The sequence below is a fragment of the Carassius carassius genome, chromosome 28 (genome assembly GCF_963082965.1).
Source record: "Carassius carassius chromosome 28, fCarCar2.1, whole genome shotgun sequence".
Taxonomy (NCBI): Eukaryota; Metazoa; Chordata; class Actinopteri; order Cypriniformes; family Cyprinidae; genus Carassius; species Carassius carassius.
This window is the reverse complement of record NC_081782.1, coordinates 6,235,511-6,255,906: the sequence shown is the minus strand read 5'-3', so window position 1 is coordinate 6,255,906 and position 20,396 is coordinate 6,235,511. Positions and strand designations below refer to the sequence as shown.

At 37.3% G+C, this 20,396-nt stretch overlaps 1 protein-coding gene across 3 annotated transcripts; it reads left to right on the top strand.

Moving 5' to 3' along the window:
• Nucleotides 1-797: 797 nt before the first annotated feature.
• On the top strand, nt 798-19,255 carry LOC132108370 (geminin coiled-coil domain-containing protein 1-like). 3 transcript variants are annotated; one of them, XM_059515071.1, is made up of 7 exons: nt 798-916; nt 3,181-3,249; nt 15,340-15,386; nt 16,495-16,666; nt 16,956-17,041; nt 17,143-17,259; nt 18,232-19,255. In XM_059515071.1, the coding sequence occupies exons 4-7, from the start codon at nt 16,501-16,503 to the stop codon at nt 18,988-18,990; spliced, it is 1,128 nt and encodes a 375-aa protein (XP_059371054.1). In that variant the 5' UTR covers nt 798-916; nt 3,181-3,249; nt 15,340-15,386; nt 16,495-16,500; the 3' UTR covers nt 18,991-19,255. The 3 variants fall into 3 exon arrangements, with proteins under 3 accessions (XP_059371054.1, XP_059371057.1, XP_059371056.1); XM_059515074.1 differs by lacking the exon at nt 15,340-15,386; XM_059515073.1 differs by lacking the exons at nt 798-916; nt 3,181-3,249; nt 15,340-15,386 and adding an exon at nt 15,953-16,103.
• Nucleotides 19,256-20,396: the final 1,141 nt, after the last annotated feature.

The window sequence follows — 20,396 nt, the reverse complement described above, 5'->3', positions numbered from 1 at the left end:
TGACTTTTTGATAGCCTAATAGTTTCTTTTGACGACTATTGCTGCACGTCCTGATTTTGCTGAGTTAGATGTGTTCCTAGGTCAACATATTTTGTTGACCCTGGAACATAATTTTACTCCAAAAATATATTCTTGACCATAATCCTACACCTAAACCTAACCTTAACCATGAGTAATCCCTAAAAACAGAGGAAATTAAAGATGAATGACACTGATGTACAACCACCAAACAGTGATTTTAAGCGTAAGCGTAAACAAAATCTATAAACTGGTTCTTCAAATCTGTTTGGTTAATCACAATGTTGTTCCAGGGACAACAAAGATGTTGTCCCAGGAACATGTCTCACTTGGTAAAATCAGGTTCTGCACTATTGCTATCGAGCAACCTTTGCGCTGCATTGAGTGTGCAAGCATGAAATTAACTAATGTGAATCACTACAGGAGTTATGAAATGATTATACTGTTTCAGTGTTTTTGTAAGCATGCCCCTGAAGCTGCTGCTGTTAATTTTTGAATTAATTGCACTCATGCAACCTTAAATTAGGGGTTTCCAATCCACCCCCACCCCCCCATTTGTGACCTAAAATGTGGCAACATGACGAGAAAAGTATTCTCTTTCTATGAGAATATAAGTTGACACAGTCTAGTTATATAACATAATGTCTACCAAATTTTAACAGACATTTCAATGCAGAGCACGAATTCTGAATATGGGTCATCACCATACTTGGCTGAATGTCACTCACTCACTTCAATTTCTAAACATTTTATCCACTTGTCTTGCAAGGGTGCTGGATGCAGATCTTGTTTCCACCAGCAGATAGCGCCACATCACTGCTACCTCATACTAATGGCATTTCATTCATGTTAAGCGAGTGTTTGTAGTCCTGCATGTGTCGGGAACGCTTCCCATAAGGTTAGTAAAAGGCTTGTAATTTCTGGATTGGTTCCTTTTTCCTCCTTTGAATCTTTTTTTCCCTTCTCTTTCTCATGTCACCCCTTCAGGCTTGGCTCCTGTCCAGATCTAACCCTTTTAAATCTGGCACACTTGGCGTCCAAGACACACACACACACACACAAATTTTAGGGTCTAAGCCCTAAAAACAAATATACACACACTTGTGCCACACACACCCACCCACAAACACTACATTCAAATTCTAGTACACACAACAGACATACACACGATTGTCCAAGTTTGCCTACACGATAACATGAATATGCTCACACTGCACCCGGCAGATTTAATTTAGGACCTTTACGTCTACAAATCTACCAATACAGTGTTTATACCTGGCTACAATGTTTGGATTGAGATACCATAATTGTATGCTATGCATTAGATTTTTACTTCTGTCTTACAATTTAAAAGCGTTTTTTTTTTAAATTTTAGGCCTGGTTGTTTTCTTTTGAAGATGTTGCAAACTAGGACTTATGACAGACTGAAGGTTGCTCAACACTGTGAAGGTGCTCCAGTTGAGATGGTTGAGATTTGGACTGGTTTTGGGTCTCATTATGGACTGGAGAGGGGGTTATTTCTTGGGGTAATGGGGGTGCAGCTGGGTTCCATGCCAGGGCCCCCTCGAAGCAAGAAGTGCACAACAATCAGGAGCTCTGATTGGACAATAGGTTTATCATCCGAGCGACGTTGACAGCCGGCATAGAGCCACACACATAAACTCCCGCTTTCTATGTACCTATTTTTCTTTCAGTCACGAACAGGGTTTATTTAACTTCATGTTTCCCTACTAAGTATCAGTTTGCTAAAAAAAAAAAAAAAGTGTCATATTAGGAGTGTATTAGTTTGTTTTACATGTGTACAAAGATTTAGGATTAATCCCCCCAACCCACCACCCAACACACACACACACACACACACACTACTCTGGTAAAATGAAATAAAAAAAATTACAATTACAACTTTTGGGCAGGAAAACTCATTCCAGCTTCACAAGTTGTAGTGTATTTGTATGTTCAGACAAAGGGAGTACAGACCCCCTCAAAAGACCCCCAAAAGTCTGAACTCTCTCAACTTTCTCCCCTCCCTTTCTATTTCCAACACACACATATACAACTATAAAGTGAGGTCACCTGAGTTCAGTAAAGCAGATAAATCCACTAATAACAAACATTACAATCATACATTCATTTAAAGCATTTCATCATTCTTTGATAATATTATTAAATCAGTGTATTTACACTACCATTTGGCTTTTTTCTTTTCAACTTTCATTCAGCAGGAATTTATAAAATTGACAGTAAAAAAAGTTAAGTTTCAAATAAATTCTATTCTATTTAATCTTCTATTTACCAAACAGTCTGTACAAAAAAGAAACTTTAATTTGATTATAGGAAAATACAAAAAAATAAAGGTTCCAAAAAGGTGTTTTTGCAATAATAGCATAGATTAACCTTTGTTTTATAAGAGACTTGTAATACCTCCCCCAATAAATTTACTTGATCTTCCTCTCTCAACAAAATATGCCACTTTAATATATCCACAAGTCATCTGAATTCCCAATAATTATTCTATAACATCTCACAATTAACCAAAACCAATTTACTATGAAGTCTATGAAATGTAGAACCTTTTAGATCATCATTTAGACAACTTTTGAAACTTTATTTATCCTGTGTTTTTTTCCAAACCCCTCACATCTCAAAACATTATTCTGTTATGCCAACAAATCAATGAAACATATGATCCATAATAGGCGTAACTTAACACTTGAGAGTTAGTTTTATATTTCAAACATCAGGGTGGAGTCCTTACAGAATCACAGTCGTTGTTGTTTAAAAGCACTTGTCCTTTACCTTTCATTAACTGTGGTTTGAAATCTCAGTTCCAGTTCTCCAGCATTGCATTTACACTCAAGACAAATGTTCAGAGGGTTCAGAGCTTAGTAAAAGATGGAGAAGAGAGAAAGGGAATTTGGTTGAGCCAAAAGGGATGCTGTTGGAAGATTAGAAAGATGAGACAGTTAAACCTTCATCCTCCCCCTGTCAAGACACATTCTGCATCATTTGTTTTGCTTTAATGTTCAGTGATCAGTACAAGTGTGTGGGATTTACAAGCTATCAATTATGTGATCATGTTTTCTCTAAGACTTTCAATACATGCAGTTTGAAATCTTTTATGTCATGTCAGATTATCTGATTGTAGGATTTCTCTGTCATTAGGTCTCAGAGACACTCCCGGAGATCAGATAAATGACAGGCGTTCATCCCAAGTGCTGACGTCCCAAGACGGTGCGTACGACCATTCAGGAAAAACAGACTCTGCAACACGTTGCTCAAATGGCAAGGGTTGTTAAAAGGTTAACCTCAATAACACGAACCTCAGAAGTAGTGCAGGTCGTCCCCATTAGAGTAAAAAAGTAATTCTTTAAAACAATACATATCTAAAGGAATAAATGTAGATCTTGAGGGATTCATGCTCCCAGTAAAAGACAGCAATATGGTAGTTTGTCACAAAAAACCCACTCTCTTAAAAATAAAGGTTCTTTGATGACATCATTGGTTCCATGAAATGAACATCCATGGAGCCTTTTCCATTCAACAAAAGGTTCTTAATAGTTCAAAAAAAGCATCTTTACATTATACAAAATGTTTTTCACACTAAGAAAACAATGATTCTTTTAAGACCTCTCATTGAAAAGTTCTTCGGAGTGCCAGAAATGGTTCATGTCATCACAATGGAAACTGCATGCAACTTTGAGTAAAGTGTTTAGACATTTAAGCCTCATTTAAAAATATACCATGCAACAAAATATCAAACCAAGTGACATTTTTTTAAAATAAAAGTTGTGGACATTTTGGCACCAAGACAAGTGTTTGAATTATTGGTACATTCATTCAAATAATCATAAGCTTCTTCCTGCTTATATGTCTTTGTTGGGATGGTAATCTAACGGCTAGCTCACTGCCTGACGGTTGCAACAACAAACTCATTGTCTTGTTCAGCATCACTCCATTTATGCTGAACATTACAATGAGCAACTGTTACTTTCGCTTTTCATGTTTCTTGTATCAAACATTCACTTCTGTTCTGATCGCATCACACGTTTGATAAACACGTTTGTTTTTTTAATGCTCACCAAGTATTTGTTTATTAGATGAAGTATATAGTAAAAACTAAACTAGTAAAATAAATGTATTTCTGTTATGGCAAAGCCAAAATTTTTTCTCCAGTCTTAAGTGTCAAAAAAATCTTACAGACACCAATCATAATGTATGTTGGACTCTATACTATTGTGATGGATTCTGGTTTAACTCTATAGGAAAATCCAGACACTACTACTTAATCAGCTAGTTGTGTCTGACATATTTGACTTTCATAGATCTGTACTCGGTTCAGATTTTCAAAAATATTTTAAGACCACCAAATAATAGGAGATTTGTGGGCAGGTTTGAGAGTTTATAAGATTCTTTTTGGGATTAGAACAGTTGCGTGACTTTTATGAATCCCTACAGAGATTTATTGAGATGACCTCTAGAGAAGTAAAAAGTTAGGCTTCCAAGTTCTAACAGCTCTTTCAGTCTGTGTGTATATATGTATATGTATGTGTATATATATATATATATATATATATATATATATATATATAAAATCCCTAAAAGTTTCTTAAGAGTTCAAATAGTTTGCAAGTTTATATATAATTATAATTACAATGAAGCAGTAAAAGTGGACTAGAGAGTAGACAAGTAAACCTGTTTGACATGATGACGTCTTATGTAGCCCTACTGTATATAGCCACTTGTTAGCAACCACCTTTTTTCCAGACAATTAACTAAAAGCTTTAAAAAATCAAAATGAGGGTGTTAATGTTGTATTTCATGTTGTAAAATAAAACATGAATATATCTTGAACTTCAGGTATTTAATCCATAAAAAAAAAAACATTGACTCCAAGACTTGAACTGAAAGTGATAAAATGTAAATTTATTAAACTCATTCCTTTGCCCTTCAAAACGTCATCATTCCTGCAACACTCTATTACACTCCATTATTATCAGTAAGAATGTCTACTTATAGTTTTGTTTTTATGATAACAGAAAGATTCATGAGAATAATGCACTTAACAGTTGACTTGCATCATAAAAAATGAGAAAATGTGTAAAGCAGACTTTGTAGCTTCAGGCAACAAAGCACAAATATATAATTCAGCTCATTGGTATCAAGTTTAACTCTAAAGCCACTAACAAACTTTTGACAAATGCATTACTCTTTTCCCAAAAGCACACGTCAACCTGGTACCTTCATAACACAACAAATCATTTTGTCAGGCCAGAACAAATGAGGCCTTCAACACCTGCTAAACTCCAGTGTGTTGAAGTGATGTGAACTGAATGAATGATATCGCTCATTTTTCCAAACATTCAATGTTCCTCTGTTGTTTTTTTAACAGTCAGAACATTATGCTCCCTAATTTTTTAGTATATCTTTGGCTGACCTACAGCCACATATTTTTGACTGAATGCCCAGGTGAATGACCCTAGAAGAGGAACACCATAACCCGAACACACACACTGGCACACCCTCAGTAGTGGATTAAAGACAAAGACATCACTCCAGTCGTGCTCTGCTGCCTATCAAGTCCTCCAGGAACTTTTCTATTCCTCACGCTTCGCTGCTCCTGTAGAACACTTTGTCTAGCAAAAATTTCAACCTGCAACCTTCTCTCTGAACTACATCACATGATCCGCCTTGGCAGCCAATAAGAGGCCGAGGAGAGGATTAGGTCATGCTTAGGCGGCAGGCCCATTGTGTTCAAGGGGAACCGAGTGGGCGAGCGGAGGTGTTGTCGGCGCTGGGTGACACCTGAGATCAGGTGTGTTCTCTGTGAAGTTTATGTTGTAGGTGCCAGACTGGGGGAAGGTATTAGGCATTCCACCATAATCTGTCTTTTCATTGATCATCTAATAGTTTCATTAGAATAAAGAGAAGAATTGAAACACAAGCACATAATCAGAGGCAAGTGCACAGGGGTGGGTTGCGTTTCGGTAATGCTCACATTCCACACTTAAACACCCAGACTGCATACATCTATACCTGCCAGAAGCCAAGAAGTTGTGCAAGAAAAGTGAAGTGAGTTGGTAAAAATTGGTTAGAAATGCATTTTTTGCATTTTGATTCCACAAAAGTCTTAAAAGGTGAAGTGTGTCCTGTATATTACCATTCACAAGTTCAGGATCTGTAAGATTTTTATTATGTTTTTTGTGAGAAAGATGCATTTTATTTTCACCAGGACTGCATTTCTTAAAATGGTAATATTGTGAAATATTATTATGATTTAAAATAGCTGTTTTCTGTTTAAATATATTTTAAAGTGCGTTTAAAGTTCCTATAACGCAAATCAGATTTTCCAGCAGCACATTTTCCATTACTTCAGTCTTCAATGTCACATGATCCTTCAGAAATCATAATGTGACGATTTGTTGCTCAAGAAATATTACTTATTATTATCAATGTTGAAAACAGTGCTGCTTAATAAAAGAACACCATTTATATGCAATAATCTTTTTTTAATTAAGACATTATAAATGTAATTTAATGCATTCTTGCTTTAAAAAAAAGACTGACACCAAGCTTTTGAACGGTAGTGATTTATATCTTGTTTGAGATTAGTAATCTGACTCTTGGCTAAATGTGTTTAATTGGCAGGCTTCAGCTTCATTGTCTGTATAATGTGTTTAACCTTTAATAAATGCATTTTACAAGTCAATATATTACCCAGCACCAACAAAACAAGTTTGTCTGCTGAAATGTATTTGTTACTTAGACTGAAATCTAAGATTAGAATTTTTACAATCATTTTATTTCATATGACTGAAAGGCAGTTTCTGTATGTACGTGTTGCAAGGTTGCACAACCACAGAATATTACATTACTTTGGAAGCCTTAGTGGAATGTTTTTATTTCTTTTATAAAATGCACCTAGAACAATAATTGTATATACATGGCCGTAGCCAGGTTTTTAAAATTAGTGAGGTCCAGGGGGTTTCTATTATAGAATTGTGCTATAATAACCACCTATAAATACAACTAACTACAGTATTTTTCGGACTATAAGTCGCACTTAAATATAAGTCCCATCAGACCAAAAATACGTCATGAAGAGGAAAAAAACATATATAAGACGCACTGGACTAAAAGTCGCATTTATTTAGAACCAAGAACCAAGAGAAAACATTACCGTCTAAAGCCGCGAGAGGGCGCTCTATGTTTTCAGTGGTAGGCTACAGGAGCACTGAGCAGCATAGAGCGCCCTCTCGCAGCTGAAGACTGTAATGTTTTCTCTTGGTAAATTTTTCTTGGTTCATGTCAAATTACCGTAATTCCTCAAATAAAAACCGGTAGTCAAATAAACGCTGGGCCTCTGATAGTGGCCGGGGCGTGGTCAACACGGACAAATAAAGGCCGGTCTTAAATCAGGGCCGGGGGTAAATGTGTGTCGATAATCATCAGAGTCAATAAACGAACGTGCATGCCCACTACCGGAGCGTTTCTCGTTCTCTAGTCAAGAACTGGTTGCATCGGTTTTCGGATCACCAGTACACTGAACCGAGAACCGTTTCTGTCGGACGCGTCCGATTTGAGAACCGAGGAGCTGATGATACTGTGCACATGCGTGATTCAGCGTGAAGCAGACTGACACAGAGCGCGTCTGAACCGAACTGTTTTTTTTTGGTGATTGATTCTGAACTGATTCTGTGCTAATGTTATGATCTCTGTCCACTGGAACACTATCGCTTTTAATTTAAAACGGGTTATTTAAAACAATTACTTATCAAACAGATGGAATTAGAAATAAAGGCCTGCCTCTAATAAAAGCCTGCTTCAAATAAAAGCCTGTTACCTTGTGAAGTTCAGGTAAATAAAGGCCCCGGCTTTTATTTGAGGAATTACGGTAATTTTGATAAATAAGTCACAAACATACATGTTGCCCACCAAACGTGTTATTGTCGGATAGTCATTATTACAAAAGAAAATATTTCACAGTCTGCTCCACTGGCGCAGAAGGTAACATGTGTTTCATAAATATTTTAACGTGATCGACCCAGGTTCGAATCCGCCTTTTGGCGAATTTCTTTCTCCATTTTCAAATTTAAATTCACATCAGAAAAGCATTTATTTTCAATGAAAATTAAGTAAATAATCAAAAAGTTAAGTGTAGGTGTAGGGAGGGCTTTATTTCCCCAATAAGGTGGCATCCATTAAATTAGACTCAATAAGTTATTATTGCATAATGTTTTATAATTTACTAAAATACTCAGCGACCATTTTCATACCACGGACGCTATACATTCTGAATTATACATGCAGACATTCATATGAGGAGTTTAGCAGCAAATTAGTCAATCAGAGAACACATTTTATTTTCGAAAATGAAAAATTTACCGAGGTCCGGACCTCGGTGACCTCATAGCTGGCTACGGCCATGATTGTATATACATTTTTAAGTTTGAATCAAAAGAAACTAATGACATAAAGTAATGATGCTTGGCTTCTTAGTGCTTCCTAATAAAAAGTTGATTCAGATAAGACGACTTTTTCACTGGAGAAAGCATTATTATGGATAGAAAACTATTTTATAGTTAAAACGTCTTACTGAAAAAGTACATTTTCAAAAAAACAGAGACAAGTCAGCTCTGATGCAAACACACATATTCAAGTATTCCAGTATTGTGGTATAAATACAAAAAGTAACTTATTTTACTTCTAAAAGTACCAACTTCTAAAATCTAGAAGTATTTAAAAATGGATTGGACACACCATAGATGAAGTCAGGCCTGGCAAAGGGAAAAGAGGGTGTTCCATTAAACGGATGTTAGCGGGGAAAAGAGACGCTGTGGCACAGACACCGTCGGCGGTACTTTTATCTACGCAGCGTCAAGTTCAGCCCAAGACGGGGGCTGTGTATATCCCGCCGAAACCAATATGGCTTTGCTCATGCCACACAAAAAGACCCCTGCTTAGGGCTGCCCTACATGTGCCTGTAGTGAGGGAAGGGGCGTTCAAGATCAGGCCGGAACATGGGTAGCTGTGGCAGGCGGAAAGAGAGCCCTGGGCTTAATTGGCAGCATGTGCTCGGCTGGAGGCCATTGTTCAGGTAAAAGAGGCTTAGCATCGCAGCATGCTAACAGCACACCGAGTCTGCTTTGACACGCGTATGGAGCGTAATCTAGATGGAAGGGGGCAATTTTCTCTGAGGGAGGGGGCTGGTAATAATGAGATGGAGGACCCCCGTGAAGAAGTCAAGGGCTCTCTTGACTTTGTTTTGACTTTACGTTGATGTGTGATTCTCAGTTAATTGGCCCGTCTGTGTTCCAGAGGTCTGAGGACCTTTAGCTCAGATTACTTACTGTACAGAGAGTTTTACATCAAAATGGCACTTTAGAAACAAATTGATTTCCTGAACTCCATCAAACTGGAAAGAAAAATCACGAAAACACTAATGAGGCCTCTTAAATATCTGAACTGTTTCTTTTAGACAGCAGTGATATTAAATGGAGGGAAAATAGAGACCTGTTTCCTGTTTCTTAGTTTTTCTTATGTGGACAAATACCTTTAGCAATCTCAAATGTATATTTTTTAGAGGTAACAGATCAGAAAGTAGTAACAGCAGTAACAGAATAGGAACTGCCGCCCATTAAAGATAGACAGAACCTACTGTAGGTACACAAATAAGTTCTGAATTAGAAGACCGGAGTACATGAGAAGGTACTGTATATAAGAAGAGAGTATGTAAGAAAGATAGGAGGGAGCAAGACCTTTGAGTGCCTTAAAGGTGAGCTTAATGATTTTGTATTTCACACGAATAGATTCAGGCAACTGCTGAAGATTAAATAGAATAGAATAGAATTTTTTTTTTGTGGAAGTTAATAATCTGGCAGCAGAATTTTAAATGTACTGCAGATGAACGATGGAGTGAGCTGGTAAGCCAGAGAAAAGAGCGTTACAATAGTCAAGGCGAGTGGTAATAAAGACATAATGGTTCCGCATATTTTCTACCGAGGAAAGGACAAAGTTGCACAATTTGATGTTGTTGAAAAAAAGCAGTTTTGGAGAGTTTACTAATGTGGTCATCCAAGGTCAGTGATGGGTCTAGAATGATACCTAAGTTTCTGTAGCTGATGGAAATACAGAAATAGCATCAAGGTCAAAGCTAGAAACATTAATTTTATTTTTTATTTGACATGGGGGGCCAATTATTCAAATTTCTGTTTTACTCAAGTTCAGACTAAGAAAATTAGAATATAATCCTTTAACTCACTGACACATGAAGATAATGATGCCATCGACTGAGAATCTGGTTGACAAGCAGAATATATCTGGATGTCATCAGCATAACAGTGGTAGTTAAAACAATGGTGACAAATTATTTGACCAAGAGGCTGAATGTAGAAGATGAATAATAATGGTCCGAGAACTGAGCCCAGGGGAACTCCCTGTTTGAGCAAGATTGTGGGAGAATTATGCAGTGAGACGAAGTATTGCCTATCTGTGAGATATGAGGAGAATCAGGATAATGCAGAACCTGAGATGCCAACTTCTGCAAGGTGAGAGAGCAGTATCTTAATGACAAACACTATCAAATGCTGAGCTGAAGTCAAGTAATAAAATAATTGATAAACTTCCTGAATCACAAGAAAGTAATAGATAATTGACAACCTTTACTAGAGGAGTTTCCGTACTGTGCCGTGGCCGGAAACCAGACTTAAAAATATCAAAGAGACTGTTACGAGCTAGAAATGACTGCAGCTGAGAGGCAACAGTCTTTTCCATGATTTAAGATACAAATGGCAGGTAATTGGATGGCAGCTGAAAAATATTTACAAGATCCAGATTTGTTTTGTTGAGAATAGGAGTAACAGCAGGAGTCTTGAGTGATGTATGAAAAGAGGAATAAATGAAAGACATGTTGATGAGGTGTGAGATTATTTTGTAGTTATTGATGTAATCAGAATAAACAAGATAATGGACAGTTAAACCCATTTTCCTAAAAAGACGTTCAGGTTGTCTGCTTTTTGCTTTCATAGCACGAAGCTCTGTACATACAAGTACAAAAAAAAAAAACAACTTAAATATATTTTACCTAATAGTTTATCTTTATAACATAAACTTATATATTCACTACTGTTTAAAAGTTTATGCTTAGTAAGATTTATTTTATTAATACTTTTATTAATCAAGGATGCATTACAATGATCAAACATAACAATAAAAAAAAATCATAATGTAAAAAAGTTTTTTATTTTAAATAAATGCTGTTCTTAAAAACTTTTAATTCATCAGAAGATCCTGAAAAATGATCATGGCTTCCACAAAATTATGAAGCAGCACAACTGTTTTCAGCGTTGATAATAATAAGAAATGTTTCTTGAGCAAAAGTTATGCAGAAAATTAAAAAAAATATAATATTTTTTACAGCCTTTGTGAACATATAAGTGACTGAAATAATAATTTTTAAAAAGGGACAAAATTTGCTCAGATAAGCAAACATACTGAATTTCTAATGGAAGACTAGTTTTAGGAAAAGCACCTGAGACAGTTTTCTGAGCCATCTCATTTCCTTTTGTAAGATTTTTTTTTCTAGCGTACTGTATATATAGCTTTATACCATGATGTTATAAATAAACTTTGTAATACCATTATATTCTTCCCTTGCATATTTTAATATTCTGGTGAGTTTCAAGAATCAGACTTCATGTATTTAAGTGTCCAAACACGTACAAAGACGCACTCAAACACACATAAACAAGCATTTAGCCTTTAACCAGTTTAGTGACCACTTAACATATCTAACAGGTTGCAAGTCCACATGAGTCCAGTTTGTTTGCCAACAAATCCTGAGCAGTAGTGTCTGGTTATTAGAGCCCTCGGTGGGGAGCTGCACAGGAAAAATGGCCGGGACCCAGAGACAGCTGGGCCGGGGGCAGAGGGGTTAGACGCCCAGGTATCTCCACCTGTACCACCATCACCGGCCCTGAGAGAAGGCAATTAAATCTCCAACTGCTGAAAGAGGGAGGCAGGGTGGGGTGTGTACAGGGGTGAGGGGTCAGATGGTGTGTGTGTGTGTGGATGGAAAGAACTGAGTTATTATATTTGAGAGTTTAGTGAAGTGATATTCATTGTGTATCTGTTCTGTATAAACTTAAGGGTCTTTGATGTGTCTGACTGAACCAGAATTGGTTTTGCGTGCTGTTCTAAAGTCTTTTGATTACTTAAGCCGCTTGACCCTCCTCTTCACTCCCACTGTCTGCAGTGTGTCAGCAGGGGTCATACACCCCCAACGCACCCCCCCCCCCCCACACACACTTTTTGCTTCTATATGCTCCTCTTATACATTAACATTCATGGACACTTCTGTCCAAAGCGACATAAAAATATTCATACAAACCTTTATACAATCAATACAAACTTCCATCATTGCTTCAAAAAAGTTTGAGTGCTTACCTGACATGAAGCTGATTGATGTGCATGTGCCATCAAATCATATTAATTGCGAAATTATATGGGATATTTTCACTTTTAAAAATATTTGTTTGGGGTAAAAATGTAAGGGAAATGGTGACTACAGGACCTAACAGTACCTAAAGTTTATAATTTATAGCAATTTGTATACAGACACACACATACACACACACACACACACACACACACACACACACACACACACACACACACACACACACACACACACACACACACACACACTTATATATACATACTAAAACCCTACAAATTTGTTTGTTTTTAGTGCTATATATTATGCTATATATTGTGTTAGACAAATGTTCAGAAAATATATTTTCTTGTAGCTAGATGCTTTATGAGCTTTTATGCATGTATTTATGTTCATGTATTCAGAGCTGCATATTTTTACCAAATATCCTACATTATGCATCCATTTCCAGGACATAAATCTGCCTTATAAGAATAATGCAAATGTAGAGAGAGAGAGAGAGAGATCCACTAGCATTTGGGTTATTCTTTTCTTTCTGGCACATAGTGATCATTTTATTAAAGTTTTTTTTATTTTTCAAACATTCATTAGCCTTGTTCACAGCATAACAAAGGCTAATGAATTCATTCTGATAGTTCAGCATGGTTGATAGTTTGGCTCATCAGACATAATTCATGCAAATAAAATATGGTTCATTCATATAACTATCCAAAAAAAAAAACTTTGTCTGCTCTCAAACTGTCATATTCAACCAAGAAAAGAAAACTTCATAAATGGAGCTGTAAAATCAGACCTGTCAACAGACAGAACGTCAGCCCTGAAAAAAAGGGCTCTGCCAGCAAACAGATTGATAAACAGTCAGAGCAGCTGACAGCAAAGGACAGAGGCTGTTTAATAGAGGTAGGAGGAGAGTGACAAACTGCCATTCATGTCATAATGAGGCACCTGACAACAGCTCCGCTCTTAATTACCCAAGCTGCCAGTTTAGTTAGCACATAGAGGGGTGCACCAGCACACACACACACACACACACACCAATTTCACACTCCTCGAGAGCTGGCTTTCTTCAGTAGACTTCAGCTTAGTCTGCCACACACTTGAAGTAATATATTCTGTGGTTTGTATTATAATTTTAAATATGCAATGATGAGTGCACTGTCCGAGTCATATCTTCATTTGGTACATCACACATACTTCATCACTTTCTAGGATTATTGACATGGACCTCACAGTTCACGTCCTGAAGCAGCATTCATGTGAAAAATGAACAAAATGATCAACCGTAATGCAGGATCACTGCACTTACCATTTGAAAGTTTGGGGTCTGTAAGATGTTTTTGAAAGATTCTTATGCTCACCAATGGTGTATTTATTTGATCAAAAATGCAGTAATATTGTAAAATATTATTAGAATTTAAAAGACCTGTTGACTGTTTTAATATGGTTTGAAGTGTAATTTATTACTGTGATTCAATTTTCAGCTTCATTACTCCAGTCTTCAGTGTCACATGCATGATCTTACAGAAATTGTTCTAATATGCTGATTTGCTGCTCAAGAAACATTTCTTTACTTTCATCCTTTACTGTCATTTTTGATTAATTGAATGCATCCTCGTATAGATTTATTTGGAACTATATATGCATCGATTGCTCAAAGTGTTTGCAGACTGTTTAGGACAATTGCACATACAAAGATTAGTGCATGCTTCTGCAGAATCTGAGTTACTGGGTTTCTGTATCTCTGGTATTGGGTGAAAGAGGACTAGGAGAGAAAGACAGAGAGAGAGTGCGACTGGACAGAAGATTTAGATGAAATGACAGAGCTCTCAGCCTGTTTAATTGGCAGTTATAGTGTAGTGAATTAAACACAATTACCATATCTCTCCTCTACTGTCTCCGCCTCCAGCTCCTTTCTACACACAGGCAAAGTTGCTCCCGAAACTTGCACAAAGTCATTCTTAAACCCTGCAATTAATGCCCACAGGACCCCTGTACATCTAACTGGGGACATATCATAGATTTCTTGTTTTTGTTTTTATATAAAGCTGATTACAATTACTATAGACTCTACTCCTAAAAGAAAACATTTTTATTAAACAGTTTTCCAATTAAACACACCAAAAGGAAGTTTTTTTATTAATATTGATTAAAATTAATATGAACATAATGTTAAAATAAATAAATAGCCTATATTTTATAAATAGAATTCCAGTATATATATTTATATAATCACCCTTTAATTATATAAAATAGAAGCAATTTACCTATTCTTATATATTTCAATATACCGTATCATTAGCAAATCTATCTTTTCTAGCCATAACTTCATTTGGTGATGTCTTCCCAATCAAGTGCAAAGTACAAAAACCCACGTGAGCATTAAAATGATAATCTTTCAGTTCTTTGAAAAAACAAAACAAACAAAAAAAAAAAAACAGGCTGACAGAAATGCTCAAAAGTATGTTAATGTGTCACTCTGTGGTATGCAACTTTCATTTAACTCTGTGAGAAGGGGTCATGAACATGTCCTTTAGCTCGTTTGGTTAAATTAATTCATCATGCTTCTAAACTATCAGTTGAGCAATTATACATTAACCCATTGGACAGCGCGCAGCAGCCAGATGCGCAGAGAAAACCATCTAGCTCTCCATCCCAAAGCAATAAAACCGTGCATTAGTAAAATCACGCCTCTTAAGGTGAACAAACCACGCGCACTGCCTTCTGCTCGTGCACATTGCGCATCTACGATCCAACAGTTGAAGCGTCACGTCATCAATTTGACAGCTTCACACCGAATCAGGTTGCAGCTGCGCTCTGGAGAGCGAGTGTCAAAGCAGTTTGAATGAAGTTTTGCGCACTCGCTTCTCTAGGTCTTTGGAGAGCTCGCACCTACCCGACTCATCCTGCCCCAAAACTGGTAAGTGCTTCTGATTATTTAACATGCACCTGTGAATTGGAGTTTTTTTTGGGTCTCCGAGTGCCATATGCGAACATTTTAATGTTTAGAAGTGTCTGATACATTGACAGTTATTTGACATGCATAATTAGTAGCCTACACAAAAGCAATGTCAGCGTCAATGATAAGCCATTAAAAGGAGAGCAGGTTGTTGCAGTCAGTGCAACACGTGGGTACTGTGGGGAATATACATGGAGTGGATGTCAGTTTCAATAAATTATTGACTGATAACGCGAGTTTTTGCAATTTTTGCAGTTGCTCGTTTTCGTCAGTATAACATTCTTTTCCATTCATTTATTGTGACAGAATAATTTGTTTTTATTGTTTAATGATATAAAATAAATAAATTAAACTGGATTAATCCGTTATTAAGCTCATATGAAATAAAAAGATAGGCTATTAAATAAAAAAGCAGGTTGTGACTTTGGCACCACTTCTAGGTTGAGATATAAAGTAAAAACAGTGTAAAACAGTTAGCATAACATAGCAGCGTTTTCAAACAACAGTTTAGCAGCCCCAGAAGTTAAATGACTTGTTACTCGAAGTGCAGAAGTCACGTTCATTGAGTAACCATAGCAACAGTAGTGCACGTTGCTCGAGAGGTTTCCGCTAGGATCCGGATGGACAAAACAAAAATACTGTCACTGTTTAACATTTACGAAACAGTTGATATCGCAGGTAATAACACAAAAGTTATTTAAAAAGTTCAGATAGTTCACGTTAGGTCCTCGGGCGCCAAAAGACAAACTTATTGCACAAGACTAACTTCAACAGATTGAGAAAATGGCAGAAAGTCAGTTGAAAAGTAAATAGCCATAACGTGATAAGCTGAAAAGCTAGCTATAATTGATATTTAGTTTATTTTTGTTATAGCTATTATTAAGTTTTCAGTTCCTAAACGTTGCTTGCAAGACGTAGTCTTATGAAGCAATTTATGTCACATAGTGCCTAGTTTAAATGACTTTTTTTGGTGTTTGTGTCCATTTTTAACGTAGTCTTTACATGCTTAAATACTCAAAATAATAAAAAGTGAAATAACTGTCTCGCCCTGTTATGATGGGATTTGTAGAGCACCATGCTGTCCTGCCAAGACCTGAGCTTTGCGGGAGGGCAGCGCTACGACTTCTCCGTCTCGACGTCAGTTGACGGTAGTGTTGACGTTTCCACAGCAACGCTCGTCTCCCTCTGGGACTCCGGTCCCCTGGACAACGCTGCCCGCCAGCACGAGCCGCCTCGGCGGGGTAAGTCCTGCAATATAAGCCGGGATCAGCGGCGCGAGAGGCTTCCCGCCTTGACAAACTGGAATTTTTCCATCTGGGATTTTTTTTTCGTCATGTTTTGTTAGAGTAGCAATGGACTGTGGAGTATCTGGCCCCCTCCAAAGTGTTAGTTCTTTTGGACTGTTTCTTTTGTTTTTAAAGTAGCCTATTTATTTCATTCATGTTTTTTTGTATTCTTTTTAATCTCACATTGCTAGACCATTACTAATCGGGATAACGACCTGTGTTTCAAATGTACTGTTTGTTTTAGATGCACTGCCTGTGTCTGAGCATGGACTGGGACATCGGCCCAACTGGCCTGACCAACTGTCACCTCAACTTCAACGAAATAAACAGGTATTTAAATAGATCAAAAATTAAAAGATTATAATATGGATTACTCAACCAAAGCTGTTGACATATTGTTAATGATTGTGGTAAAACATTTTCCCATAAAGCTCCAAGACACCCTTATGCAAAGAGAAGAAGAGCTGGCCAGACTGCAAGAAGAGAACAACAAGCTCAAAGAGTTTTTAAACTCATCATATGTGAAGTCTTTAGAGGAAAAAACTAAGGTAACAAATCACACAATCTATCTATCTGACAAGTGAAAATGGATGGATGGATGGATGGATGGAACAGACATATCATACAGTACTGCTTAAAGGGTTAGTTCACCCAAAAATGAAAATTGTGTCATTAATTACTCACCCTCATGTAAATCCGAACTGATAAGACCTTCGTTCATCTTCAGAACACAAATTAAGACATTTTTGATGAAATCCAAGAGCTTTCTGACCCTGCATAGACAGCAACGCAATGCAACTGATCCGTTTAAGGCCCAGAAAGGTAGTGAGGACATAGTTAAAATAGTCCATGTGATATCAGTGGTTTAATGGTTTTTTTTTTTTTTTTTTTTTTATAAAAATGAGAATACTTTTTGTGCATAAAGAAAACAAAAATAAGGACTTTATTCAACCATTTCTTATCTTCAGAGGAATGCACATATGGGTCATCATAATATTGTAATTCTTGCACATCGAAGACTGACAGGGAAGAGAGGAATTATTGAATAAAGTCACTATTTTTTAGTTTTCTCTGAGCACAAAAAGTATTCTCATGCTTTGTAAAATTACAGTTGAACTACTGATGTCACATGGACTATTTAAACAAAGTCCTTAATACAGTACTTTTCTGTGCTTTGAATGTGTTAGTTGTGTTGTTGTCTATGCAGGGTCAGAAAGCTGTTTTTTTTTTCAAAAATGAATGAAGGTCTTACATGTTGAACGACATGAGGGTGAGTAATTAATGGCAGAATTATTATTATTATTTTTTTTGGGGGGTGAACTAACCTTTTAAGGGCCATTCATACCAAGGATGATAACTATACGCAAAAAGCCAATTAGAATCCACTATCATGCATTGGTGTGGATGTTAATATATCTATTGTTTTTGGCATGAACAGCACTGTACTGGCGCTCATGTCAAATTTTTCCTCAAAATACATTTGTAATCAACTTTTACATTCTCTTTTATACAAATCACAGAAACTCCTTTCTAACTGCAAGGTTCCAGATGGTTCAGGACATCGAAAGAGAACTCATGGTGATTTCCGGAACCTGAGCCAGCTGCTTCATAATGGTGAGGGAAAGCGGACATGCCGCAATCTTTCTTTGGAGTTCTGCTCTGCTGAAGAGCTGGTGGCCACTCCACCTCTAGACTCATGGATACTAGAGACTCTAGGCCTGCAGGACGAGAACACCATTGACCCAGAAAGCAGTTTCAGCACCCCTTCTTTCAGCTGTCCACTTCCTACAGAAGATCCTTACAGTACGACAAATGTAGAATACAACAGCATTGTAGACTCATCAAGCAACTGCAGTCTGGACACCTCCAGTGGCTACAACACCTCTCAGAGCTTGGGTTCTGATTATTCAACCCTAGACCCTTCAGCTCTCTACACTATCGCATCTAAAGGGTCACTGGTCAGCTCTCCATCAGCAATGACCACCACCCAGCACTTCACACCCCCACGAGCCGCCTCCACTCCATATCGTCCCCAAGATGTAAGTCCTGGTCCATACTACAACACACCAGCCTGTGGTTCCTCCAGTCCACCAGGGGGCGACAGTCTACTTTTCTCCACACCTCGTATGTCCCGTAGCAGGACAGACTTGGCATTTACTATGTCACTAAGTCCACAAAACAGTGTGAAGACGCACAGTTTCCCTCAAGGACAAGCTTTCACACGCAGAGACGCACAAGGAGGATGGAACTTCACCTGGGTTCCTAAACAATGTTCCTAAAGACATTTTTTAAGGATTTTGTTGGAAAAAAACAAACAACTTTTTTTGAGGATTGATAACCCAACTTGTTCCATATTTACAAGAAACAAAAACTTCACTTCTACGGGTTATATATTGTATATTTTGATAGCTTTGTGATATTAAGTCATGAATTTGTATATTGTGTTTTTTATTCATTGTGATTGAAAGGCTTTGATATTAGATGCAGGATTATGACTGAATTAATTAAAATCACACTTTTTTTTTCAAAATAAATGTTTCCTTTTTTAAGTTTTTGGTACTTTCAAACTGTAAAAGAAAACATTAGGATTCGTCCCTTGAATTAACATTGTCACCACCCTTGATGTTACAACACTAACTAACACACAAACACAGCATATGTCACTCGCTTTAAGACACCTGGATCAAATACAGTTCGCATATGTCTTCTATTGAAAATAATAGCTCACCATAACAGAATAATTGTCTCTTTAATTGTGAACCGACGCATTACAAGTATCAACGTGGTGAGTCCCAAATCTTATCATGCTACGCCGTTAGCCCTAACCTGTCATTCACGCAGCTGTCCCGCTTTCATTCCCTCCTTCCCCTATCACTTTCCCTCCCTCTGTTTCTCTCCGGTACGTCTTCTCCATTCTCCCGCCACTGCGAGACAAAAGAGAGGGCCGGCTGGTCTCGAGGGAGACTTCCTCCCTGATCCGCCCCGCAGGTCTGAGACCCCCATGGGGGTCTAACATGGGATACTTACACCCTTCTATCCCTCCCCTCTGCCTAGCCTCTTACTCTCTGCTCTGCCCTCAGGGAACTGGGGACGACAGGGAAAGTTTGGGCCTGGAGTTAGCCATGGAGAAGCCAGGGTGAGTGGTCTATCTCTAATGATACGGTTAAGCCCCCTGCAGATGGCCTCCAGATTGAGAGGTTGACAGGCAAGAGCACCTTGAGAGGTACAGGAGCCTAGAAAATAATGGGTACAGGTGAAAGAACAAGGAAAAGGAGATGATCCATGGCTGGGGATGACAAAAAGGGAATTTGACAAGTTGTGGGTAAAAGAATAACATTGACCTCATTTGGAAACTGCAATTCCATATTACACATAAAACATAAATATGTTTATATATTTCATATTTTAGATTAAACTATTGCTTGCTCCCATTCAATACAAGGGTTTGGGACATTCAGTTCAATGGAAAAGAGTGCTGCAATGATAATCTTTTGTTTTATTTTAATTTTTAGACCAAAACCCAGAAACAAGTTTGCATTTTAGCACTTCTGGTTTCATCATCCTGAAGCCATTGTTTTTTGAAGGGAGTTTTGATTAAATGCCAAATTAATGTTTGTGATTAACGCAAGCTTTAAGATATTTTTTCATGTTTTACTCTTCATAAAATTCATCAGGAATGCTAACA